Raw genomic sequence first — 26,712 nt, 5'->3', positions numbered from 1 at the left:
CAATGGAGCCGGGGGGGTTCTGTTCCCTCAAGCGCAGAGTCTGTGCCAGCGGAGCCTGGAACTCCCTGCGTTGGCTGCTGTAGCCAAGGGCTGACACAGCCCAGGATTCTGTGCTGTTCTCTTGCTTGCTGTGCGAAGGGACTGTGGCTCCTGGAGGGATGTTGTGGAAGCAAAATGCTCTCTCGGGGTGTCCTTGCTCCGTGGGAGTTCCCACCACGGGCAGGTTTTTCCTAACAGCATCTGGTTCGTGTTGCCTGTCCCGTTGCAGGGCACCTCACGCGTGGATCCCGAGCAGCTCCTCCTTCGGTGAGTGGGAAAGGAACCTTTGGTGGTCGGAATTGTGCAGAGAGTTGTGAGCTTGGCGTGTGGCAGTCGAGCGCCAGCCTGGGAGGCTGAAGGAAAGTTCCTTCCAGTGTCTTTGCAGCAGCAGCAGCAGCAGCAAAGGGATCCCTGTCACTTTTCTCCTTCTCTGCTGAAGAGCTTTTGAAGAGCTGCAGGTCTGGTTTTGCAGGCAGAAGATTGCTTGCTGGCCTTAGCCACGGTGGAATATGGAATGCCCAGCAATAAGTGGCAATGTCGACTTTAGCCCATTCCTAGTTTGAACAGCTCCGAATCCCATTTCTGCTTACTGCAGCTAGATGTGTAGCTGAGGATAAATAAGGCGATAACTGAGATAGAACTTCCTGTCCCTCATGCTACCATCTGTCCACAGGGCACAAAAGCAGCATCAGCTCCTCCTCTGGCTCCCTGTGCTTCCAAAGAGGAGGCCAAAGAGGAGGAAGACAGCAGTGAACTTCCTGCTGTTCTGGGGGATGATGGTGAACTTCCCTCCGTCCCGGGAGACCACAGTGAACCTCCCTCTGTCCCGGGAGATGAGGGCAAACATCCCACGGTTTGGGAATACAACAGTGAAGCTCCTGTGGTGTGGGACGAGGACAGTGAGGCTCCAGTGGCATGGGACAAGGACGACGGACATCTCCCAGCGTGGGATGAGAACAGAGGACATCGTGGGACTTGGAAAGAGGAGGGTGCAATTCTCCCGGCATGGGAAGAGGACGGCAAACGTGCCGTGGCTATGGAAGAAGACCAGGAACCTGCTGCATTTTGGGAAGAGGACGGGGATCCTCCCTCTGGTTGGGAAGAGGACACTGAACCTCCCTCTGCTGCGGGATCCTGGGCTGAACATTCTGACAGCAGCACAGCCCTGCAGCCAGAGGGCAGAGAGGAGTGGTGCCTGATGCAGCTGAGTACGTCTGCTGTGCTGCTGTGTGCCAGAGCAGGGTGCTGCGTGTGTGTCTCAGCATCAGCTGCACCCAGGCTTGCTGTGCAGCTGAATGTCACAGAGTCATTTATTGTCCTTGCCCAGCTGAGAGCAAGGGGCTCCCGGCCCCAGGGAGTGGGGCTGCATTTTGGCCCTGCTGCAAGGCGGGGTCTCCATCTGGGAGGGAGCGTCTTCCATGTGGTTTCTTTCAGGGAGCACTGTGAGCGTGGGGGAGCCTGCCGAGAAATACCTGGAACTGGAGCAGGTTGGCCAAGGGTAAGTGCACGGCAGTTACTTCTGCACAAGCAGGGGCCAGGTATTTGCTGGTGCAGGATCAAGTGAGAAGCCAGGCAAGCTGCAAACAGCTTCAGACACTGGGCCACGATCCTGCTGTCTCTCAGTCCTGATCACAATTGGTAATTGTGGTCAGAATGCACCGTCAGAGGCCCCTGAGGCCGGCAGTGTCCTGCCTGCAGCAAGGAGCAGGACCTGGAAGATCTTCTGTCCCTGGAATTTGATTGCCTGAAAGAGCAGCTCACCATCTGGTGCCTGTCAGAAAACAGTTCTCAAGAAGATTCCTTTCAAATATTTTGCTTCCAAAAATATCCACTGCTCAGGATTATCAACCTAACAGTTTAGAAACAGAAACCAGAGATGAACTAATAAGTGCCCTTTTCAGCACAGGTAGTAAGCCCCGTACATTCAGTAACAGACACAGAGCTGCTGCCCTCGAGGGGAAAATGCATCAGCTGCCTTATGGCAGGGCCCTTGTGGATCCTGCAGCTCATAGGCAGGAAATGGAAAAGGATGAAATACATTCTTCTCCAGTTCTTTAGACACCTGCTCCCACCCTAGGTTTTGGACTAAAGTAATTCAGTGTGGACATTTGGGATTTGCTCCAGCCCTTTTCCTCTATGTTGGGCCCCAGTTTTCTCTCGCACACCTTGTGTGGCACAGGGCTGGTGGCTGCTGCGCTGCTGTTTGAAGGGTCGATGCACCCAGGTGTTTTGTAAACGCTGCAGGCAGCAGAGATCTCCTGTCTGGGCTGGCTTTCACTCCCAGGGCCTAAAGCGCTGCTTCTTTCTTCTCTGCTGTTCTGTCTCCAGGGCTTTCGGAACCGTTTATAAAGGACTCGACAGGGCCACTGGAGGAGAGGTCAGTGTCACCACGCCCACCGCGTCGGGCAGCTCTCGAGGGCTTTCCCCTCTGCTGGGAGCTGTGGCTGCAGCTTTGGGGGGCCAGCAGAGCTTTCCTGCACAGGCTGTTCCTCTGAAGGCACAGCAGTGTCAGCCTGCAGAGCACGGCTGGGACAGACTTGAGCCTTCTGAAGTGCCCAAAGGAATGCAAGGAGGGCAGCGGTGTCTGTCAGAGCAGGACACGCTGGCTTGGTCTTCATATCTGAAAACATCAGTGCATCAGCTGGTGGAGGCTGAGGCCTAATTTATCTTCATCCCAGCCTCGGACAGGAACACTGTTTAGCAGTTTTTCCATCCTGCGTTTCATCTTCAAAGGATACCTCAAGACCTAATTAAGGAGTGATCCTTCTTGGGATCAGTTTGGGGTTTTAGTCCTACTGCAGCTGTTCCCAGAGAGAGGGAGAGGAATGAGAAGATGGATGTGCAGAGCAAAGCTCTCTCCTAAACCCTGCAGCTGTGTTTGGGTCTGGTGTCAGTGACAGCCCATGACAGGGATCATCTGAGCAATGTTTGTGCGTGTTTGCTCTGTTGTGCAATCCCAAACAGAGCAGTTGCGTTTGAAATCATGACCAAATCCCACAGGACTGCTAAAGGGTTCCCGGCTGTTTTGCTCTGTTTTCACAGAACCAGAATTACTTCCTGCTTGCAAAATGTGTTTGAATGATAATGAGAGTGGTGGTAAACTAAGGCCATTTGAGAAGACTGCAGGTGCAGAGAATGCTGTGAGAGCTTTGAGGCTGGGAGCTGAGGGCCCATTTCTGCAGAGCTTCCAAGGCCAAATGTCTCTGGCCCTGTGTCCTGTAAGCGGCCCCGCAGCGAGCAGAGAAATGGGCTGTGGGAATGTCACTTGCTGAGCCCGGGTGTCCCATCCCAAGGCAGTTTGGCACAGCCCGGCTCCGTCGCTCCACAAAGACTCGCTCCGTGTTTGCTGCGGCCTCCTGCCCCAGACTCCTGCAGTTCAAGGGCTGCAATGTCCTTTCAGGTGGCCATAAAGAAAATGAGTCTCAGAGGGCAGAATGGGGAACGAGCTGTGAATGAGATTCTGGTCCTGAAGGACAAGAAGAACCCCAACATTGTCAGCTCTTTGGACAGGTGAGTGCTTCAGCTCTTATCCCGTGCACGGGCCCTGCGTTAATCTCTCCTGGCATCCGCAGTCTGTAGCCGGTTTTGAAAAAGCCTCACCCGGCCGTAGCTTCCCAAAACAACAGCCTGTCAGTTCATTCCCTCCGTGTGCTTTTGTTGCTTTGGTTTGGTTTTTCCTTCAAGCTGACCCAATTTTCTGGGTCTTACGACAAGTGCTGATAAACCCTGTCAGAAATTATTTCCCTTGGCTTCTCCTTCCCAACTCTTTTCCATTGCTGCAGATACCAGGAAGACCAGGTTCTTGTTTCCAGAAACACCTCGTGTACCCATTTTGCAATGGCCTTGCCTGTTTCTGAAGGGACTTTCTGCAACGTTTTCCAAACACATGACCACTTTTGTCCTAAGTGCGGCACGGCCTCCTGCCCTGGATAACTCTGGAAGTTGTGTTGCCTTGTTCTGGAGGGAACGGTGAAACTGCTGAGTACAGATGCTGAAGCAGCTGGGGGCAAGTGTTGTGGTTCCACATTGATCTGGGCTGTTGCTAAACTGCATTTTTCACTTGCTTGCCATCTAAGGCCTCTCCTTTCCCACAGGCGTCTCCTTCTCCTTTAGACTGTGCAGATCCTAAGGACTGTGCAGCCTGGCAGGAATGTCTCTGCATCGGATTCTGTCCTCATTTACAAGTGACCTGGAAACAAAACTCCACTCAAGGCATTTCCATGGGCGAATCGAGCAGTGCACGTTCATCTCCACGCCATTGTTTGCCTCTTCCAGCTTCCTTGTTGATGAAGATCTCTGGCTGGTGATGGAATACATGGATGGAGGAACTTTGAAGGACATTGTCAGACAGACACGCATGGCTGAAGGAGAGATGGCAGCTGTCAGTCGGGAGGTGAGGGATCCTGCTCGTGCTTCCCATGGCTTGGACACAATGCTCCTTCCAAGCAGGGCCTGAGAACAGGAGTGGCTCCATGCTCAGAGCTTTGTTTCTGTGTTGTTTTTATGAGCTGCAGAAGAAAGAGCCTCTGAAGTGAACAGCCTGCCAGTGTCACTGCACTTCCACTCTGCTCTTGTCCTCTTTCCTGCTGTTCTGGGACTCTCTGTCTTTTTTGATTTGATTTGCTGTTCTCAGCTTTGCCTTGAACCATTTGCCTGGAGCTTGTCTGCACTGCACTCCTGGCCTGGCACAGCAAAGCTGCTGCTGGCAGAATTCTAAACTGTCCTTTCTTGTGTGATTGTGTATTCCGGCCATGGATTTCCACCCTCGTGTTTCTTGCTCTGTCTCAGTGTCTGCAGGGCCTGGATTTCCTCCACTCAAACCGGGTGATCCACAGAGATCTGAAGAGCTCCAACATCCTTCTGGCAACGGACGGCTCTGTCAAGCTGGGTGGGTGTTCCTGGTCAGGCACGGCGCTCCCGGGCTGCGGGTGTGGGGCTGCTTCCCAGTGACGGCCAGAGCCCCACAAGTGCTGCTGGTGGCGGTGCCCGGCCCCTGCTGCCAGCTGAGAGTGGCTGCCCCATGCAGAGAGCTCAGGAGAGGAGCAGGGTGTCAGCAGTGGCTTTGCTCTGGGTGTGACCCTTCCAGAGGGGCAGGAATTGGAATCTGAAGCTTCAATGGAATCACTAAAAGCCACTGCATGAAAGCTGAGGGTTCCTTTAAGGGTCCACTTCCATCTTGCCTTGGCTACAGCCCTGCGGACTTTTCCAGCTGGATTCAGCAGTGCATTCTCAGACTGAGAGTGGGCAATCTTTGTGCTTGGTTTCCTCATTCCAGCTGCCTTAGACAGTGTTTGTTTCTGTCCTCAGCTGATTTTGGCCTCTGCGCTCAGCTGAGCCCTGAGCAGGAGCAGTGCAGCTCCATGGTGGGCACTGCTCACTGGATGGCCCCAGAGGTTGTGACCAGTTCTCCTTATGGCCCCAAGGTGGACATCTGGTCCTTGGGCATTGTGACCATCGAGATGGTGGAAGGAGAACCTCCTTACTTCGAGCACACGGCGGCCATGGTAAGAGGCAAATTTCCCAGAGTTTGCAGAGGCCTGTGAGCACAGAGGGACCCGCCCTGGGAGGAGCAGCCAGAGGGCTCTGCCCATCGGGAAGGGAATTCCCAGAGGATTCGAGCCTGAGCACAGATGAATATTCTGCAGTCTCCAGAATTTGCTTTGAGTTTTAAGTTGTTGCAGCTCTTCTGTCTGTGAGGATGACCTGAAAACATGAAGCCAGAGCATCAGCTCTAATCTTATCTTGCAGAAAACCCCAGACCAACCCCAAAACCCCACACCCAAACCCAACAAGTTTTCTGAAGGAGTTTCTGAAAGAGGTTCTGCGAGATGAACTCCCCCTGACTCTTCTCACTGGGAAACTTGTCTAAAACATGCAGATGATTGTTTAACATCCCCATAGTCTAACATATTTCTTTCCTAGCCCAAGCTACTTTCTCCATGGCACCAAGGCTGAGCTTTCAGCAATCCAAACCTCGGGTTCCTTGCCTGGCAGTTTCTGGGATGGAACATCTTGAATGCATTTACTTGAGTGTCAGTGGCACTGCAGGGATGCATTTGATGTAAGAATCCTTGGAAATAACACAGGCAGACCACAGTGACTCTTGCAAATGGCCTGTAAAGCTGGTGTCCATATTTGGAGAAGCAAAATGGGCTATTTCTGATGGAGGTTCCAACTAACAAAGTCAGCCAATGACATTGGCTCTCAAGGCAAGATCATCTGGATGTTGGAATGGCTGTGGCTGCAGCTGTGTTTGGCTTTTTTGGTTGGCATAGAAGAATGAGCTCTGAGCAGCATCTCTGCCAGGGAGGAAAGTGTCCCTGGAGACTGGGGCTGAGAAACCGGGGTCGCTGTGAGCACTCGTGGGTGTGAAGGAAGCTGGCAGAGCTTTTTCAGAAGTGTTTGCTTTTTGCGCAGGCTCGCTGTCTGATCCGGCAGAACGGGACCCCGCAGCTGCAGGAGCCCAGGCGCCTGTCGGCTCTGCTGCGGGACTTCCTGGAGTGCAGCCTGGAGCCGGACGAGGAGCGGCGCTGGTCTGCCCAGGAGCTGCTGCAGGTGGATGCGAAGCGGCTGCAGGGGAAAGAGCAGCGCGAGGGAGGGGTTTTCTCATGGGGCCCCCTCCAATAGTCTCCAGTCTCGCTGCTTTTCACATGCAAAGCCAGCAGAATCCTCGCCTGGTTTGGCTTGGCAGGGTCCTTTCCTGGTCGTCTGGACCAGGTGCCCCGCAAGGAGCAGGGACATCTTCAAGCAGATCAGGTGGCCCAGGGCCCTGCCTGACCTGAGCCTGGATGTTTCCAGGGAGGAGGCACCTCCCACATCTCTGGGCACCCTCTGCCAGTGTTTCCCCACTCTTCTGATAAAAAAATTCTGCCTCAGATCTAATCTGAGCCTGCTTCCCTCTCCTGAGTTTCAAACCATTCCCCTTTGTCCTGATGCAACAGAGCCTGTGAGGAGCTTGACTTGGGAAAGTAACAGTTGATTTCTTTCTTTTTCATCCTTTGGGCAGCACCCATTTTTATCATCAGCCAAGCCTCTCTCCAGCCTGAGCCCTCTGATCGCTGCAGCAAAGCAATTGAGGGAGCAGCGGAGGACCTGAAGCACCTGGGGCCAGCTTTTTGTTATAGTAGTTAGGACAAGTGGATAGTTACGGTAGTTAGCACTGCTAGTTAGTTATGGTGGTTAGGACAGCCTGGTAGTTATGGCAGTTTTTTGAATAAAAACTCTGTTAAACCTCAAGTCCCTTGATGTGTCCCTTCCTTGTCCCCCCGTGACTCAGCTGCCCGGAGCAATGCGAGGGGAGAGCGGGCCCAGCCTTGCCCAGAGCTGAGCCCCAGCAGAGCCCCGGCAGAGCCCAGAGCAGCCTCAGCATCGGCAGAGTCAGCCTGGAAGGAGGCGCCTGGAGCCTTCTCGACTGCAGCCGACTCTTGTTTACAAACCGCGTGGGGTGGGAAATGCCACTGGTTCTGCAAGAGGGCAGAGGGGGCCCGGGGAAGGCCCAAGTGCTCCAGGCGAGGCAAAAACCCGCCCAGTGCTGGAGAAAAACCACGCCTTTTTCCCCTCCCACGTCGGCCAAAACATTGAATCCTAACCCAAGTCAAACGGGGCAGGGGAGGAGCCCAGGCCCTTCTGCCCCTGCAAACCAAAGCGTCCCTTGCACGGCTCTGAGCCCCGGTGGCCCCGCGGGTGTTGGTTTCTGTCGGGCTCGCTGCCGCCAGCCCAGGCCCAGCCCGGGACAGGGCGGGCGCTGGAGGCTGCGGGTGGGGAGATGCGATCCCGGGACACGCATTCGGTGGCACCTGTGAGCGCAAGCAGGGGAGGAGCTCCGGCAGTGACAGGGAGAAAGGAATAAGGTGAATGTGACTTAAACAAACCAAGCCCGTGAATCTGCTTTAGATAGGGCCAGGGAGCTGTAGGTAGGAAGGAGTGAAAGAAACTATCACTTCCAGAAAATGTTACTGATTGCCATGAACTGCTGCTCAGCCAAGGCCATGTGAAATTCCTGAACTTAGAGAAGAAGAACAAAGAGTCAATGGAGTTATTAATATTGCTTTGTTCTACTAAAACAAACAAAACGGGTGTGTGCATATTGGAGGGCGGATCGGTAAGTCTGAACCTTCCAAGGAACAGTCCCGGGGACAGAGCAGCCACCTCTGTCCTACCCACAGCAGCCGGGACGAGCCAGCGCTGCTCCGGCACCGGCTCCTGCCGAGGCATCAGCGGCAAGGAGAGCGCGGGCAGCCGCTCCCGCAGCGCCCTCACGCCAGGGCGAACACGGCGCCCACACGGCACAACGAACCCGCCCCAGCCCCCTGCCGCCCCCTCCGCCCGCAGCCAGCGCCGAGCCCCGCCAGAACCGAGCGCGGCTCCCACCTGCGCTGGGGCCGCCTCCGAGCTCTGCCACTGCCTCAGTGGTGGTTCCCAGTCACTCCCAGCATCATCCCGGTCGCTTACAGTCACTCCCACTGTTTTCAGTATGGTCCCAGTTGCTCCCAATTAGATCCCAGTTGCCCGCAGCGTGGTCCCAGTGGTCCCATTCACACCCAGTATGGTTGCTTTCACTCTCAGTAAGAGTCCAGTGTGGCTCCAGTCATTTCCAGTATGAACCCAGTCACTCCCTGTATGATTGTATTTGCCCCCACTGTGGTCCCAATTGCTCCCAGTGCCTTGGTTTGAAAGACAGGTGTCTGCCAAGGAAGGCAGACTGAAATGGAAGAAAAAAAAATTGCAACCCCCTTCCCTCTGAATCATTATAATTTTGAAATTAAGGAGCTTTTAGGCAAAGATATGAGGAACAGGAATAACAGTTCTTTACTATTATGTATCTTTATGTGTATAACCAGTCAAACAAACAGCAATAACTATGGCAGTAACAGCAAACAATCCCAAACCCAGTCCCAGCCTTCTCGGCTGTCAGGCCCTTTCCCCTCGGGTGCAGTTCCGCTCGCAGCCGGCAGGGGCGCTGGCGGCTCCCGGTGAGCAGGGCAGGTGCGATGGTTCCCCCGCGCCTGCAGGGGGCGCTCCGGAGCGAGCTCAGGGAGCACGCGGCACTGGCGGCCTGGGATCCCGGGAAGGGATGGAACAAAGATTTCAAAAACCCCCTGGACAGCCAATCCCGGTGTCTGGCCGGACCCTCGGGAACAGCAGCCTGGAATGGCAGGCTGGAATGGCAGGCTGGAACGGCAGGGATGAGCACAAATCCTGGGTGGCAGACAAGATGTATCAAAATTCCCGAGCTGTGGTGGGAACCCCCGGAGGTCTCGGCAGGCAGGGAGAGCGGGGCTACAGAGCGGCAAAAGCTTGAAGCAATGGCAGGGGAAGGGCAGCCAAAGCCTAGCTCCCAGTGGGGCAGGGAAGGCGGGCTTGGGAATCCCGGGGTCTCTCCGGTAGAAGGAAAGCAGCCGAAGAAGCAGCCTCTCTCTCCGTCATCCAAAACGCCAGGGACTGACTGCCCACACAGCCAGGTGAAAAAAAGAGTAGCAAGATGCACCCCTCTGTCTATGGCCAGGGCTTTTGTTTTTCTTAAGCACCCAGTAATTTGTCCCCGTGGCAACATGTATGGGGAAAATTCCTTTAACAGAAAAAAACCCCAGGAGAACTCCCAAAATCCCAACATTCTGTTACGAGCTTCCTGCAGATTGTTCCATCTCTGCTCTCCATATGGAAAGATACAAAGATCCCTTTTGGTTCACACAGTTAAATGTCTGATGGGTCACACGGTGGTGCCTGTACAGATACATGTCTGGAGAGAAAGCCAAACATCCATCGCACTCTCTCAACACCCACAGAGCCTGAACCAAACTCTACAAGGCCACGCAGCTTTACACAGAAATTCATACATCGATAAAACTGTACAACGGGATGCAGGTTTACACAGAAATTGATACACAGGAAAACACAACAATCTGTGCTGTGTGAATACACTGACTTCTGTATAAAAATGGCTCCACACGGCGGGAACCGATCCAGAACTGTGCGATTACCAAAGGACCCATCGACACTTCCATACCCTTGGAACTAAAGACACAGGACTGTAGAGCTCTCCCACTGCGTACATTCCTGTCTAGGGGTGACTTTATGATGTGTAACCCCTATCGCTGCTCTCTGCCCAGAAATCAATCCTGTGCCTTTCTGTGCCTTTAAACTGAGCCCGATGGGCGAGAGAGAAAACACCGAGCAAACTTTTCAAAGCGGTTGTTCAAGGACACAGACACACACTCCTCTGCGTTCTGCTGCGGCAGCGAGAAGAGCGGAGGGAGCGCCCTGCTTGCTTTCCAGCGCGCTTTCGGCTCCTTTTCTCCGGAGGGAGACGGAGAGTTGAAATTTGTTTTCCTGGGACTTGGGCTTTTTCCCCTCTTCTCTTCTGGACTGTTTCAACATAAGAACACAGCGGGAAAATTTTCCACCAAGGCCCTGGAGGACACCAACCCAGCTCCAAGGAGGAGGAGAGAGAGCACACCTACAGAAGGACTCTGAAATCTTCCCAGGTTTCTCTCCACAGAGAGAGGTTTTAGTATTCAGCATTATTATCCTTTTCCTGTGTGTTTGTTAAATAAATAGGTTCTTTTTCTCTTTCACTTTCCTCAGAGGAAAATATTTTTTGGCAGACCTGGTGGGAGAGGGCTGGTTGTAACCTGCCTTCTGTCAGAGGATATTTTCCTCCAAATTTGTCCAAAGCAGCACACTAAAATAAGTCAGTATTTATTTTGAGGGAAAATGATTTCTAATGGCATTTTGAGGGTCAACAAATACAAAGATAATAATAAGGATAAATACAAAGAAATAAATACAAAGAAATACAAAGAAAATACAAAGCGGTGAAAGAGGACAGGAGCTCACTGGACTGGTCCTTGGCAGCGCCCGGGCAGACCCTGCATGAATTTGGCTGCCTGAATGCAGCTCTTGCCTGGGCCCCAGGGGTGGCCCCCTCTGGGTGTCTCTCCCAGCACCACAGGGATGCTCCTGCCCCTTCCCTGCTGCCCCAGGGTTCTGCAAGCGCCTTCTGGGGCCACCCAGACACCTCCCTGGGCCTCTGGAGGCCCCATGGCATGGTGCAGACAGGGACTGAATCAAAGCTTCCTTGGAAGATGGAGGCAGGAGAATATTGCCCACCATCTTCTTTCCAGCTGCCCTCCACACTCCTGCAAATCCTGCTGGGACACTCAGGCTCTCCATTCCGGGCTCTGCAGCTCCCATGCAAACCCATCCATCACTGTGTCCCCTCTCGCATGGATATCAAGGAAATGACACAGCAATATCTAGAAAATGTGAACTTGATTAATTTGACTGCTCTAAAAGTCTACAGCTGGGGGTTGATTGGAAGACTATGGGGTGAGAACCTTATGCCTCCAAAAAGGGTCAAGAGTTTGGAACTGGAACACTCAGGGAAACTTCAGCTTCTGGGGGAAAAGGTGCCCTTCCTCCTCTCTCCCTTTGCTTTATACATCTGAGCTGGAGTCATATGGTTGGAACATCCCCTTGGCTGATTTGGGTCCACTGGCCTGGCTGTGTCCCCTGCCAGGATCCTGCCCGCTCCCATCCCCTCTGATGGGGGAAGGAATGGCAGAGGGACAGCGCTGCTGGGCAGTAGCCAGAACACCGCTCTGTTACCAGCACCCGTCCAGCTACCAATGCAAAGCACAGCCCTGGAAGGCCCGTGAACTTTCCCTCAGGCAGACCCAACACACGGGACTTGAGCTGCCAGCGGCCCAGGTCACCCTCTGCCAGCCCCGCTCCTTGGACCTTGTGTCCCCACAAGCAGACACAAAGTGTTTCTGCTGCTCCCCCTCCTGCACAAATCCACAGAGAGCTGGGATTTTTCCAAGTCTCGTGTCTCCGTTGTGCCGTATTCCCAAAGAAGCAGCAGCCCCTCCCGATGAACACGGTGAGTTGCACGGATGCTTGTCAGCTCCACTGCCTGCCTGGAAATCTGGAAACTGCTTCTAAATGCTGCTCCCTTCAGCTCTGGGGCACCGACTGACACAGAGCTGGGAAACAAATGCCCTGGCTGCTGGCTGACAAGGTGAGTTCCGCCAGAGTCAGAGCTCTGTGGGAAGTCTCTATCCACGCCTCTCCTTTGAATAGATCCGCACACGGGGTGCGCAGGGACGTGTCCTGTATGGAAAGGAAGGAGTGTGCCAGCACCGTGACTGACACTTTCCCTCTCCGTGTGCGTTCCACAGCCACGGGTACACAGACGTGATGGAAACCCTCGCACAGCCAGAGCCTTCTGTCCCTGCAGAACGGAGCCGGCGGGTGGGGGCGGTTGGTGGGCAGCGAGTCCCGGACAGCGGGCGAGATCCGGCTCCACAGCTGCCAGGCCCTGCTAAGGCTTAATGCCACCTCCTTGGCAACAGGAAAGGCCTTCAGCCTCGTCCCTGCCCAGAGGGGCAGTGCTGGCCTGGCTGCACAGCTCGTTTTCCCCACAGGTTGCAGGAGATGAGATCACAACGCTTGCAAGCACCAACTGCGAGCCACACATCTGGGTGCTCACCATGAACCTCAGCTCTGCCAGCGCTGTCTGCCCCAGGCTCCAGGGGATGCAGTGGGAGCCCGGCTGGGCTCTGCCCTGGGGCCATCCTCCAGGGACAGCTGCACACAGGGAGCATTTGGTTGCCACAAAGAGCCAGGCCATGGCTGCAGGGAGCTGCTCCAGGTGCGGCCTGCACTGCTGTGTGCTGCGCTCTGGGGCTGCTGCTCCCCGCAGAGGGGACTGCACTGGGGTGCCAGAGGAGACAGAGAAGCTCCAGCTTAAGCCTAACTGGGCTGGGTGGCTGGGCTGGGAAGAGTGGCGAGGGTCAAGGGCATTCACAGAGCTCATCCTGCTCTGTGAAGAACGAGGAAAAGGAAGTGGGAACCCAGCAGTGAGCAGAGCTGAGGCCTGGAGAGCAGCTCTGAATGACCCCCAAATCTCACCAGAGCTCTGAGATATTGCTGTTCTTCAGCCAGTGACAACATGAGTCCCTAAACCTGGGGCTCACTCTTCCTCGTGGCCAGGGGCATCAAGGAAGGCTACAGTGCAATGGGGACTGCGGTGAGCTGGGAACTCACTGGGGGAAAGAGGGAGCACTTGTGGAGCAAAAGGCAGGTGGGGGAGAGAACTGTTCAGAGAAAGGCTGAGCTTCAGCTTGAGCAAGCTGAAAAATGGCATTGGGGGTCATCCCAGACTGATTTCATTTCAGAAGTTACTGAACAAGTTTGTTATTGGGGGGGTGTCATATTTTCCCCTGGAGGTGCACGCTCTGCAAACTTGAGCTGCACTGCCGAGCTGCTCAAGCACGTCTCTGCTGCAGGTCACGGCGTTTCTTCTTTGGCTTCTCGTGGCCCCGGGGCTGAGCCGCAGCAGAGCCCTGGCGGAGCCCAGAGCAGCCTCAGCATCCACAGAGCCCGGCTGCAAGGAGAGAAAGCAGAAAGCGCCCGTCAGCTGAAGGCTCCCGTCCCCCTTGTCCCAGCCGCCCGCGGTGCCCAGGCCGTGCTGGCCGCGCTCAGAGCGCTGCCCCAAGCTGCCCAGCATTGCTGCCTCTGGCAGGAGAGCAGGAGGGCAGGACACGTGCCCAGCCTGCAGCCGGCCGTGGCACAGCCACCTCCTCAGCAGCTGCCCAGAGCGGGATGCTGCTGCGCTCGCTGCCGTCTCCCAAAAGCCCTTATCCCAGCCGTGCCAAGAGGACGGGCACCCACCTCACGCCTCCTGCTGTCAGAAGAAAAGCTGCTCCCAAACGGTGTCCTCAGTCCTTCTCCAAGGGCACGTCCCATCCACGCCACAGCTGCTCCCAAGCACTTCGCCATCCGGACCAGACAGCACCTAGAACGCTTCCTTTGGAAAAACAAACCATAAATCAATGAAAAGAGATTACAGACAAAAAGGGAAAACAAGGAAAAAGGTAAAAAATCTTCTCTCTGCTGGGGCCTTGAGGAAGGCCCAAGCCTGCCATGCGAGGGAAAAACCCACCCACGGGCCAGGGCAGCCCACGCTTTCTGCCTTCCCCCTGCACTGCCCCCAAAAGTCATGCTGAGCCCAAAGCCAACAAGGGCAGTGGAGCAGCCCAAGCCCTTCCTTGCCTGCAGAGCCAAGCAGCCCATGCACAGCTTCTGGTGTCCAACCTCTGCTCCCACCATGGGGCTTTGTTTGTGTTGGGCTGGCTGCCCCAGCCCCAGCCCCAGCGCGGGCCACGGTGGGTGCTGGGGGCTGTTGGCAGGGCCAGGAGCAGACTCCCAGTTCAAAACCAGCCCAGCCCATCCCCCCAGCCCTGCCAAAAAGCAGCTTGGCAGCCGACTGAAGAATCGGTTGCATCTGCCCCAGCAAAGGGGGGAACCTTTGCTTCCCGGCCAGGCTGTGCAATGCACAAATCTGGGAGCATCCCCCTGCGTGTGGACTCATCTGCAAATTCGCTGTGGAGCCTGGCTTTGGAGAAGGTGCCACAATTGAAGGCCATCATCTTCAGCTTGCCAGGTGGAGGAAGAGCTTGTCATCCTTGATGTCACCCTCCATGTCTCCAGCAGCAGCAGCCGCACCTGGCACAGCTTCTCCAGGGGCTCCTTCTTCCCTGGGGCTGGAGCAGGCTGTCAGTGCTCTGCCCAGGGCCCCGGCTGTCGCTGAAGAAGGACAAGCAAAAGCAGCTGGCATGGGGGCCACCAGTGCTGGGAAGAGCAGCTCAGCTCCAGCAGCAGGGCTGCGCGTGCCCAGCTGAGGAGCCCTGCGCAGCGATTCAGGCAGGACAAAAACTCTGCCCTTCTTTGCTGCTTCTTGCCAAGGCGCGTGTGCAGCTGGAACTTACCGGCTCCCTGGGTCAAAGCGTGCGTGTGGCTCTCTCCCTTCCCCTATGGCACGCGAATATCCTGCATCCAAGGATCACAGGACAGGTCTTCTAATGAGGGCCTTTCCGAGGACAGCACGGATAAACACCGTCGGATGAGATTCTGGCACTCTGCGGAGTGAAAGCAGAAAGCACCAGTCAGTTGCAGAAGGCTCCTGTCCGCTTTGCCTCACTCTTGCCATGGCCAGGCCGTGCTGCGTGTGCTCAGGGCTGTGCCTAAACTTTGCCATCAATTCTTTCTTTTGGAGGAGAGCAGGAGAGCAGGACATTGCCACCTGCTCAGCAGCTGCCAGTGCGGGATGCTCCTGTCTCCCAGCACTGCTATTCCCCCCGTGCTGCTGAGACGAGGATCCACCTGGAGAGAGCCGTCGTGGGAGCGAGAGCCGGCCCCAGGTGCTGTTCCAGCCCCTCCTGAAAGGGTGCTCCCCGCAGACCATCTGGTGCAGCACGATGCCCAGGGACCAGACGGTCGCTGCCTTGCCGTAGTACCAGCCGAACTGGGTCCATTCCGGGGGGCTGTAGGACGGTGTTCCTATGGAATAGAGATGGAGTTCTTCAGGGGGACGCTGCCTGCTCCCAGAGCCTCGCCCCAGCTTCCCTGGGCATGCGGGGGCCGCAGCAGCGGCAGGCGGCGTGACCCGCTGCCCTCTGGCCAGCACCTGGGACTTGTGTACAAACTGGGGGTTGGAAAAGAAGCCACTGGTGTTGCAAGAGGGCAGCGGAAGCCCTGGCAAGGCCCGAGCATTCCATGCAAAGGAAAAACCCACTTGGTGCTGGGGAAAAACCACGCTTTCATCCTCCCTGCCTGCACTGCCCCAGAAACCATTCTTAAGCCAAGGCAACCACGGGCAGCAGAGCAGTCCGAGCCCTGTCTCGCCTGCACACCAAACGGGCTGGAGCACAGGTTCTGGCCCCCCCTCTCTGCTACCCCCACCCACGGGTGTTTCTGTGGCGCTGGCTGCCCCAGCCCCAGCGCCAGTCCTGGGCAGAGTGGCTGGCGAAGGCTGCCAGCAGGGCTGGAAGATGGCCCCTCACCCAGCGCCGCTCAAAAGCAGCTCAGCTGAAGACTCCGGCTGCCATGACTGGCAGCAAAAGGGAGAATCCCCCCTGCCACAGCCGGCTTGGGCTGTGAGATGTTGGGCTGTGAGATGTTGGGCTGTGAGATGTTGGGCCGTGAGATGTTGGGCTGTGAGATGTTGGGCTGTGAGATGTTGGGCCATGAGATGTTGGGCTGTGAGATATTGGGCTGTGAGATGTTGGGCTGTGAGATGCCGCTACCAGGAGCCTCCCCCTGCGTGGGCTCACCTGCAAAGCTGGTGTAGGCTGCGGCTTGCAGGTAGGTGCCACAGCCAAAGTCGATGAGTTTGGCCTGCCCGGTGGCCAGGTCAACCAGGATGTTCTCCGGTTTGATGTCCCGGTGCAGGACCCCGCAGCTGGTGCAGTGCCGCACGGCCTCCAGCACCTGGCGGAACAGGTGCCGCGCCACCTCCTCGCACAGGAAGCCCCGTGCCCGAATGAAGCGAAGGAGGTCCTGACACCGCTCCGGGCGCTCCAGCACCATCACCACGTTGCTGGGGAGCTCCAGCCACTCGTGGAGCTGGACGATGCCAGGGAAGCCAGCGGACACCTTGTCCAGCAGCACGATCTCCAGTGGTGCTCGGGTGCCGTCGGGCTGCGGGAGGAGCACGGTGCTGTCAGCGGGGCTGATGCCGTGCCGGGGCTCGGGAAGCCCTCAGCCAGCCGGGGACGCTCTGCGCGCTCCGCTGGCCCCACGGCCGCTCTCCCTCGAGGCGTTCTGGCGGCTTCCACCCTGCCGGGCCTCGGCTCATCCCCGCCCGTCGCGCCCCGGCTTCTCCCGCTGCCCCTCGCTCACTCACCAGCTCGCCCCAATGGCCGATGCGGTTCCGCGGCACCCGTTTGATGGCCACCTGCAAGGCAAGGGGAGCAGCGGGCTGAGCTCGCCGCCCGCCGTGCCCAGCCCCATGCTCCTTCTCCTCCTCCTTTGCCCCCCGCCTCCTGCGCCCGCCGCCGGCCCCGCCACTCACCGGGGCGCCGTCCGAGAGCCGCGTGGCCGCGAAGACGCTGCCGAAGCCGCCGCGCCCCAGCAGCGAACCCAGCCGGTAGCGCTCCTTCAGGCCCTGCTGCGCCTTCCGTGCCCGCGAGACGCGGCCGTCAGCGCTCGGCCCGGGGCCAGGAACGGCCCCCGAGCGCCGCTCAGCCGCCCCGGGCCGGCCATCCCCACATGGGGGCTCTTTTGGAGGGGCCACCGGCGGCTCGGGGCCGGCGGCCGCGCTCAAGAGCGGCGGAGCTCGGAGCGGGGAAGACGCTGCGGAGGCGGCGGGAGCGGCCGCGCCGCCTGTGTCCCCGGCGGGCCCCGGGAGGAGCCGAGGCCGGGGCCGGGGTCGGGGTCGGGCCAGCCGGAGCCAGGGGCTGGCGATGGTGCCCAGGAGCCAGGCACTGATGCCCGCCCAGCAGCGCCACAGCCAGGACGGCGAGAGCCGGGCGGAGGCGGGACCGCGGCGGGACGCCCGGGGGCGGGGAGGGGGCAGCCCCGCCCGGGGCCGGGGGCGGGCCGGGGGCATGGCCCGGCCGGGCCTGGGCAGAGGGAGGCCGCGGGAGGGGGGGTTGGGGAACCAAAGGGAGAGCGGGAGAGGGAGAGGAGGAGCAGGAGAAGGGACGCAGAGGGTTCGTAGACTCGCTGCTTTTGCGCTGCTGCCGCTGCTGCCGCTGCTGCCGCTGCTGCCGCTGAAGCGCTGGGAGCGTTTGTCCGCGTGTCCGTGTGTCCGGTGCCCGTGTGTCCGTTCCCCTCCGCACGCCCCACGGCCGAGCCCCGCGCGCCCCGGGGCAGCACGGGCCGCTCCGCTCCAGGGCCGAGGCGGAGTCCCGGAGCATCTCTTGCTCCCGCAGCCACACCAAACCCGCTCGGCCATTGGCAGCAGTTTTGCACACGTTTCCCTTTGAAGGGCTCCTCTCTACCCCCATTTCCAAGGAGTCTCCCTGGGGTTTTGGCACCTGCAGCGACAGGGCAGCGATTGGGCTTCAAACTTCAAGAAAGACATGGAGGGGTTGGAGCACGTCCAGAGATGGGAATGGAGCTGGGGAAGGCTCTGGAGGACTTCTGAGGGGCAGCTGAGGGATCTGAGGGGGCTGAGCCTGGAGGAAAGGAGGCTCAGGGGGGACCTGGCTCTCTCCAAGTCCCTGACAGGAGGGGGCAACCAGGAGGGGTGGGGCTCTCCTCCCAAGGGAAAGCAGGAGAGGAAATGGGCTCGGGGGAACCTTTGGGGTGGATGGTGGGGAAATTCTCATCCTCCTTGTCTCGACAAAGGGGGAGGGGGGCAGGGGTGGGGCACGACCTGGGGAGACGGGGTTGGTGACGCTGGGCCGGGGACACGGGAAAGGGCACGGGAAGCCAAAGCCCCGCTGAGCGCTGGCGCTGGGCTGGCACGGGGTGAGCCGGCAGCAGGGCCCCGCAGCCCTGAGGGACTCGCCCTGATGGCCGGGGAGTATTGATCCTGGTCTCTAAAAAATGAGACTCAATAAAATATCATTAAAAGATGCCTCCTTCTCCTTCTCCTTCTCCTTCTCCTTCTCCTTCTCCTTCTCCTTCTCCTTCTCCTTCTCCTTCTCCTTCTCCTTCTCCTTCTCCTTCTCCTTCTCCTTCTCCTTCTCCTTCTCCTTCTCCTTCTCCTTCTCCTTCTCCTTCTCCTTCTCCTTCTCCTTCTCCTTCTCCTTCTTCTCCTCCTCTCCCATCCCTTCTCCTGCTCCCCCCGGGCCCAGCGCCCACCCCTGGCCCCCCGTTTTCCCAGCGCGGCCGCATCCCGCGGGAGGAGCCGAGACGGAGCCGGGACAGGTCGGGCTGGGGCAGCGCTGGGCTCTGGGCCCGGCCTGGGCGCCCCCCACGCGCCCCCTCCTCAAATTCCCCTGGCGGGGGGCGCTGGGGGTGAGGGGGGGGCGCAGGCGGGGTCCGGGTGGGGAGCGCTGAGCGCTGCGGGTCTGCCTGGCAACTGGTGAGTCACCAGCGCCGCGCGCTCTGATTGGCTGAAGGTTGTTCAACGCCTGCTCTGATTATCTGATACTCGCGGGGAATTTTGGTTGGTCCTTGGGGGCTGTTTTGGGCGGCTTAGGGGGGGGTCTCTGCGCCTTTGGGGTTCGCTGGTGCCGATTTGGGGTTCAGGTGCCTCCCAAGGGCCCCCCGGGGGGGGTGACACAGGGGTGACACACGGGGGTCCCCATTCCTGATCCATCCGGGGGCCAGTTCTACTCCCCCCACACTTGGTCCCCCCACGGGATCCCCGAAGTCCCTTCCCACTGTTCCCCAATAAACGGGACCGGCCCGAACTGGGAAGCCTTCCTGGGAACACTGGGAGCAGCCGGGCAGGGGCAGAGTGACAGCGGGGCTGGGGGGGACACACGACCCCCCAAAATCATCGCGGGGATGGGGCGAGGGGTCCCGGCTGGGCCCGAGGCCACGGGGAGGGGCTTCGGCCGCCGGCGGCTCAGGAGCTCTGTGGGCAGAGCAAAGGGGGTGACACCGGGCTGGGGGGCCCGGGGGAGCACAGAGCTCCGGGGGAGGGGGGACACGACCCCCGGGCCCCTCCCATCACCTGCTTGTGCAGGTAGAAGCCGAGCCCCAGCGCCAGGAAGACGAAGCCCAACACGAAGCCCCCGATCCCCGTCAGCATCTTGGGGGGCGGGGGGGCAGCATTGGGGGGTGGAGGGCAGAAGGATCCGGGAAATGGCAGCGGCTGCTGGGAAGGGACCGGAATGGACTGGGACAGAATGGGATGGACTGGGACAGAATGGGATGGACTAGGACGGAATGGGACAGGAGGATACACTGGGACCAGGATCAGGACTGGGCAGGGCCACATTTGGAGCACCAGGGATTATACTGGGATATATTGGGACCACACTGAGGGCTACTGGGAACATGCTGAGGCCCAATGGGTGCTGCTAGGATATACTGGGAGTGATTTGCATCATACTGGGAATGACTGGGATTGTACTGGGAGTGACTGGAACCACAGTGGTGGTGAAAGGGTGCAATTGGAAAGATGCAGGGGGCAACTGGGATCACCCTGGGAGCAGCTGGCCCATACTGGGGTCATACTGGGATCATACTGGGAGTGACAGGGTCATGTTGCAGTGACTGGCCTAGTGCTGGGAGCATCTGGGAGTGACTGGGATCATACTGGGGGTGACAGGAATCAAACCAGACTCATACTGGGAAGTTACCTGGAATCATACTGGGGGTGACTGGACACATACTGGGATCATGTTTAGAGCAACTGGGACCATGATGGGGACAAAAGGCATCATAGAGGGACTGACTAGGAGTGACTGGGTTCATACTGGAAGTGACCAGGGCCCTACCTTATTCTACTGGGAGGGACTGAGAGTGAAAGGAACCCTACAGGGCATGACTGGGAACAACTGGCACCATGTTGGGGGCAACTGGGATCTTATTGGGAACGACTGGGAACATAAAAGCTTGAGTGGAGTTTTTATCCCGTGGCATTTCCAGGGAGCAGCAGCAGCTCCGCGCCCCCAGCCCGGGGGGTGGGAGCAGGGGAACCGCTGGCAGCACCTTCGGGGCACAGCCGAGGGCTGGGGGGCTCCTCCCCCACTTCATTTTCTCTGCCCAGTTCAAATCATCCCCTCCCATTCAAATCCCCTCCATTCACATTTTCTCCCCACCATTAAAGTTTCCTTGCCCCAATTCAACTTTTCTCCCCAATTAAGCCCTGAAGCCCCTCCCCACCCCCGGCTCCTCCCGGCAGGACCCGGCCGGGACCTTCTGGAAACAGCAGCGGGAAGAGTTCCAAAATTCCTCATTACTTCCATCGATTTCCTTGGTTTCCGGGGCATTTTCCTGCGGCTGCTCCGGGCCATGGCTGAGGGGTCCCCTCGGGCTCCAGCCCTTTTCCAGCCCCTTTTGCCAGCTCTTCTCCTCAGCTGATCCAAAGCTGCAGATTTTGGAGGGTGGGAAGAGTCGCTCTGCTCGGGGGTCCCCGCGGTGCCCCAGGGAGGCCCCGAGGCCGCAGCGCGGTTCCCTCGGGCCCCTTGGAGCGTTTGGAATCTCCAACTCTCAGCAATCGCTGTGTTGGGGTTCAATCCCCCCTGCAGGGTTTTCCCCCAGACCGACTTTCTTTCCAGAGGGTTTTGTGGTTTCGCTTCGAGCCGGGGCCTGAGGGCACCGGAGCGGCCGCGGGTGCCGGGGCAGGAAGGGCTGAGGGACAGCAGCGCCCCACAAACCTCCGGGACGGGGACAAGGGCTGGAGGGGGCAAAGAGAGAATAAACACGAGATTTCAGAAAAAGAAAAAAATCCAGTAAAATATAGATGGTATGTAAAATATAATAAAAAGAACTCTGAAAAAAGAAAGTAACAGCAGAGCTTCTTCTCCTGGGACTTTGGGTTTCTTGTCCAAGCTCCGAGCTGGGTGTGAGCCAGAAACCAGTGGCTGGGAGAGACGTTGCTGCTGAAGCGCTTCCTATGGCCAGAACTAAAGTGTCGAGTATCAAGGAACAGTTTGAGAGGTTACAGAAGCGCCAGCGCTCCCGTTGGATTCCCTCGTTTGAAGCTGAAAGCGGAGCTCCGTCTGTGACTCTGCTTTGTAAGGATTGAATGTAAAACTCCAGAGCAATCCCCGTTTCCCTCCCTCCTCTGGCCAGCGGCGCACGGAGAAGGGATGGGAGTTTCGGTGAGTCCGTGCTTCCCCCTGAGGGACAGGAATCCTTGCCGTGTCCAGCGGGGGTCCCTCCGCAGCCGTGCGGTCACTCCCCGGCCCGGCCCTGAGGCGCGGGGCAGTCGCGGGGCAGCCGCGCTCCGGCCCCGTCAGCGGCAGCGCCGCTTCGTGCCGGGCAGGAGCGGCAGAAGGAGCCGGGCGGCGGCGGGGGCTGAATCCCGGCAGGAGGAGGAAGAGGAAGAGGAAGAGGAAGGGGAAGAGGAAGGGGAAGAGGAAGAGGAAGAGGAAGAGGAAGAGGAAGAGGAAGAGGAAGAGGAAGAGGAAGAGGAAGAGGAAGAGGAAGAGGAAGAGGAAGAGGAAGAGGAAGGGGAAGAGGAAGAGGAAGAGGAAGGGGAAGAGGAAGGGGAAGAGGAAGAGGAAGGGGAAGAGGAAGAGGAAGGGGAAGGGGAAGGGGAAGAGGAAGAGGAAGGGGAAGAGGAAGAGGAAGCGGAAGAGGAAGCGGAAGCGGAAGAGGAAGAGGAAGAGGAAGAGGAAGAGGAAGAGGAAGAGGAAGAGGAAGAGGAAGAGGAAGAGGAAGAGGAAGAGGAAGAGGAAGAGGAAGAAGGGGCCGGGTCGGCCTGCGGCGTCCGATGGCCGGGGAGCAGCGGGGAGGCCTCGGGGAGCGGCGCCGGGCGGGGCTCTGTTGGAGCCGCCCCGAGGGGTTTGTGCCGCGCCGGGTCCCTGAAGGAGTCGCTCCGCGGGACGGGCGAGCTGGGAACGAAAGAAAATACAGAGAAGAGAATAAAATACAACCAAAGAGCCGCACCGAGAGGCGTCTCCCCCGCCCGCGTCTGAAGGAGCTGCACCGAGGGACGGGCGGAGGGTGAGTAGAATAAAATCCAGAGAATGGAGTTAAATAGACTAAAAAACTGCACCGGGATGTCCGCGGCGCCCGGTGTCACTCGAGAGCCGCACGGCGGGACAGACGCTGTCGGGTGTGGCCAGAAGGGCAGCGCCGAGGAGGGTGAGAGGTGAGAATAGAAAAAACAATAGAGAGAATAGAATAAAATGCAATGAAAGAGCCTCACCCGGGGATCTCCGCAGCCCCGAGTCACTGAAGAGCTGCACCGAGAGAGCGACGAGAGGTGACGGTGGTGAAAAAGCCGCACTGGAGGGGCTTGGGATGGGAGGTGAGAATGGACTAAACTCGAGAGAACAGAATAAAAAAATAACAAAAACCCCGCACCGGGAGTGGCCGCTGCCCGTGACTGAAAGAGTCGCACCGAGGGACCGTCGGGGCAGCACCGGGGGCTCTCGGCCGCCCCGTGTCACCGAAAGAGCCGCAGCCGGGGGGAGTTCTGGGGTCTCCTGGAGCCGCCCCGAGGGCTCTCGGCCGCCCCGAGTCACTGAAGGAGGCGCAGCGAGGGACGGGCGGGGCGCGGCCCGGATCGAGCCCCTCCAGCTGCGCCTCGAGCGGCGACCCCGCGGGACCGCGCCGGGGCCGGGCGGCGGCGGCAGCCGGAGCCGGGAAAGCGGCTTGGAGCGGCGGAGACGAGCGGGGGGTTCCCCTCAGCTCCGCTCAGCCCTCGGGCACCGGGGGGTTCCGGGGGTTGTTCCCGACCAGCTCCGCTCAGCCCTCGGGCACCGCGCTGGGGTCGCCGCGCACTTTTCACCTCCGGCCGCCCCCACGGGCCGGGCCCCGCGGCTCCCGCTGCCGCCGCCTCGGCCCCGCCGAGCCCAGAAACCACGAAAAATCGCTGGCATGCACTAAAAAAGCTTTTCGTGTGCAGCGATGGGTGCGGGGGGAGTCCTTATGAACTCCCCTCCCCTCAGACCCTCCCGGGCACCGTCGGGCATTAGCGCAGCTCCCGGGGCCGTGTCCCTGCCACACTTGGGTATTAAATCCGACAGATCTGAGGAGCGGGCACAGCCCTAGAAACCAGGGCTTTGCCCTCGGGAGCTTGGAGCGGCACGAGGGGGATAAAGGATCCCCTGCATTCACCAACGCCCCCAGAAGCAGCTCTGGCCCCCGTAAGAACGGAGCTGTATTTGGGAGAGGCTGGATGGCTGGGATGGGGTCTGGAATGAGACAGACACATGTTGAGATGAAGACGTTTGGGGGATCTGGTTCCTGAGGAGGTTTTGGGGCACCCTCCAATCCTGAGGGATGTGTTACTGGGAGGGGGGACACACCTGGCTCTTGCACTTGGAGTGCAGCTCCACAGGGAAGGACATGGGGAGCCCATTTTAGGGTAGATCCTGCTGCTTTCCACCAGTTTTGGGGGTGTTGTTGACTCCTTTGGGAGATTCCCCGGTCATTATTGGAGGTGGAGGTGAGGCCTTTTTTGGGAGGATCCTGATGCTTTCCACCACTTTTCGGGGTTCTAAATGGCTTGTGGTGGAACCACTTTCATGGGTTCTGATGCTGCCCACCCGTGCTCTGCACTGGTCCGGACTGGTGCTCCCAGTGCCGCATGGGGCAGGGCCATGGGGCCCCTCCACAGCACAGCCTGGCTGCTTTGGGGCTGACGGCACTTGACCGGCGCTGGCCATGGGGCGTGTGCTGGCAGCTGGGGCCGTACCGGTGGTACTGGTGGTGCTGGGAGCTCACGTGTCTGGGGGCCAGCAGGACTCGGGTGAATGTGGGTGTCTCAGGGGTGTGGATGGGACAATGGGAAAATACTGAGAGAGGTGGGAAAAAGGGAGGAAGAGAGCAGAAAATCGGAGCTGGAATGCCCAAACCAGGAGTCCAGCCCAGGGGTCTCTGGCCTGACTGCCCCCAGCAAGTGGCTCCCACAACCCCTCACCCTGTCTCCAAAATCCCTTGGGATCCCCCACCCATCTCTGTATTCCCCTCTCCAAAATCTCCCAGCTCCGGCGGTGAGACCAAAGGGGGCCAAGCCGCAAACTTTTTTCTCCACACAACAATCTTCTCACTTTTCCCCTTCCTGGCTTCCCCCACAGCAGCTGGGAGCAGCCAAGAGCCCAGCGCTGCCCCAGCCTGACCGGCCCCAGCTCCATCCCTGCTCCTCCCATGGGATGCGATGGGTTTGGGGGGAGGGGGCCAAGGGTGGGCACTGGGCCTGGGGGGAGGAGGAGAAGGGGTGGAGGAGGAGGGATGAAGGAGAAGGGGGAGAACGGACAGGAGGAAGAGCAGAAGCAGGAAGTGCAGGAGGAATGGGAGGAAGAGGAGGGATAGAGGAGGAGCGGGAGCAGGAACAGGAGGAGGAAGAGGAGGCAGCACGTGCGTCCATCGCTCCCCGTATCTGCAGCCCCCCTGCCCCGAGAGCATCGCCCCCCCGCATTCTGCAGGGGACCGGGGAGGGGAAGCTTGCCCCAAATATCTTGGGTGGTCCCTGGGAGGGTTTTTTGGGGGGGGTTCCCGCTGGTGGCTCACAGCAGAGCCCTGGCCATGGGTGGGGGGATGCGGGGTCTCCCCCCACGTGTGGGTTGGTCTCCCTGGGTCAGGCTCTGGTACCATGTGGCGATCACCCGGTGACAGTGCAGAGTGAGTGGGACACCGGTTTCAGGGACACCGGTTTCAGGGACACCGGTTTCGGGGACTGCCTGGGAGATCCAGGTTTGGGGGAAGCCCGAGAGTCACGGAGTGGGAAGAGCAGAGAGGGGTGATCCCGCAGCTGGGGGACCCCTTGCAGCCTGAAGGGAGGGGGAGGATGGAGAGCAGGGGAACCAGGGACCCCCTGGACACTGAAGTGGGGAGCCTGGAAAGGGGGGACCCCTGGGATTCCCCAGACCCCTCGTAGCCCAGAGAAGGCGGGAACTCCGGATATGGGGGAACCTCAAAATACACAGGACCCCCAGAAACCCAGAGAGAGGGAACTCCTGAGAGGTTATTTTTGCTGAATCTTGGCGTTTTCTGTTTGAATTTGGATCTCTTGGGCCAAATCTTGATATTTTCTAAATTTTTGGGGTGAGGGAGGGAATCCTGTTGTTTCTAAGGTTTATTGATCTAAATGTTGATGGTTTGGTTTTTTGAAGGGCAGAATTTTCCTATTGTGGAGGAGTTTTTCCTGTATATCAAGATTTTGGGAGTTTTGGGGCTGTGTCTTTGGGGCTTTTGTGGCTGGATCTTAATATTTTGGAGGGTTTTATGGACACAAATGCCTGGTGACTTCTAGAGATGGACTTGGGCTGGAGGAACCCCCAACCTAACACACTCACCCCTTGTTTTTGCCCTGAAAACAGGATTTGTCATTCCAAAGCCATGGCCGGATGGAGAAGGAGGCTGCAAGAAAGAGGAAGATGTCCCGGGACCCCCAGGCAGGTGGGGAGGAAGTCACTGCCCCTTTCCCCCTCTCTCCTGCTCCATCTCCCAGCCCAGCATCACCCCCAGCTGCAGGACAACCCCGCTGCCGACACCGTCCTGCTGGGGACGGACTGGGGGGATCTCCTTCCCCTTCCCTATGGCACGGAGGCAAATCCCATCCTCTCCTTCTCCACTCTCCTTCCTCTCCTCGTTCTGTCCTTATTCCTTCCACTTTCCTTCCTCCTCTCCTTCCTCCCTGGTTTCTTCTTCTTGTTCCTTCCTCTCCTTCTAGCTTTTCCTTTTCCCTTCTCCCTGTCCCTTCCTCTCCTTCTCCTTCCTGCCCCAGGCACTGAGCTGCAGATGGAGACTGGGGGGAACAAATCCCTGTGGCAAAACCTCGTGGAAGAGGCCGCTTTGAGCAGCTCCTCGATGCAGGAATCCAGCGGGGAGGAAAAACTGAAGAGATCCACGAGGAGTGGCTGCAAACCCAGCCCAGGGAGCTGCGAGGAGGAAAGACCCCCCGTGAGACAGAAAGGCAGCCGGAGATCCAGCCACAGCTCAGAGCTGATGGAGAAGCCTCAGGGTGGAGAGAAGCCCCACAAGTGCTTGGAATGTGGAAGAGATTTGGAAATCCACGAAGATGCAGAGATACTCCGCAGCCCCTGGAGGAGCCCCCACCAGAGCGGGGGATGCCTGAGGAGAGGCTGTGACCCCGTGGGAGACCCGTGGACAGAGGGGCCCCGTGGAGCAGCCTCTCCTTGCAGGACTGACCCCGGGGCAGAGTGACCCCCGGGGCTGCAGCAGTGTGAGGGGACTGCTGCCCGTGGGACGGACTCAGGGTGGAGAAGTTCCTGGAGAACTGTCTGGTGGGAGGGAGCCCAGAGTGCAGCAGGGGAACGACTCCTGTCCCTGAGCAGCGGGAGAAGGCAC

General features: G+C 58.6%; 2 protein-coding genes across 2 annotated transcripts in view; both read left to right on the top strand.

Moving 5' to 3' along the window:
• Positions 1 to 26,712, top strand: part of LOC138102423 (zinc finger protein 420-like) — a gene marked incomplete at its 5' end in the record, with an annotated part of 136,050 nt that overhangs the window by 92,244 nt on the left and 17,094 nt on the right. The window lies entirely within an intron of this gene.
• Positions 3 to 26,568, top strand: LOC138102389 (serine/threonine-protein kinase PAK 3-like). Its single transcript, XM_069000102.1, has 10 exons — positions 3 to 38; positions 713 to 1,281; positions 1,478 to 1,537; positions 2,368 to 2,416; positions 3,440 to 3,549; positions 4,315 to 4,432; positions 4,828 to 4,927; positions 5,347 to 5,543; positions 6,457 to 6,594; positions 26,149 to 26,568. The coding sequence occupies exons 1-10, from the start codon at positions 3 to 5 to the stop codon at positions 26,566 to 26,568; spliced, it is 1,797 nt and encodes a 598-aa protein (XP_068856203.1).

Source organism: Aphelocoma coerulescens, unplaced genomic scaffold (assembly GCF_041296385.1).
Source record: "Aphelocoma coerulescens isolate FSJ_1873_10779 unplaced genomic scaffold, UR_Acoe_1.0 HiC_scaffold_75, whole genome shotgun sequence".
Taxonomy (NCBI): Eukaryota; Metazoa; Chordata; class Aves; order Passeriformes; family Corvidae; genus Aphelocoma; species Aphelocoma coerulescens.
Note: the sequence above shows the minus strand (reverse complement) of the source record. Positions and strands in the feature narration are given on the sequence as shown.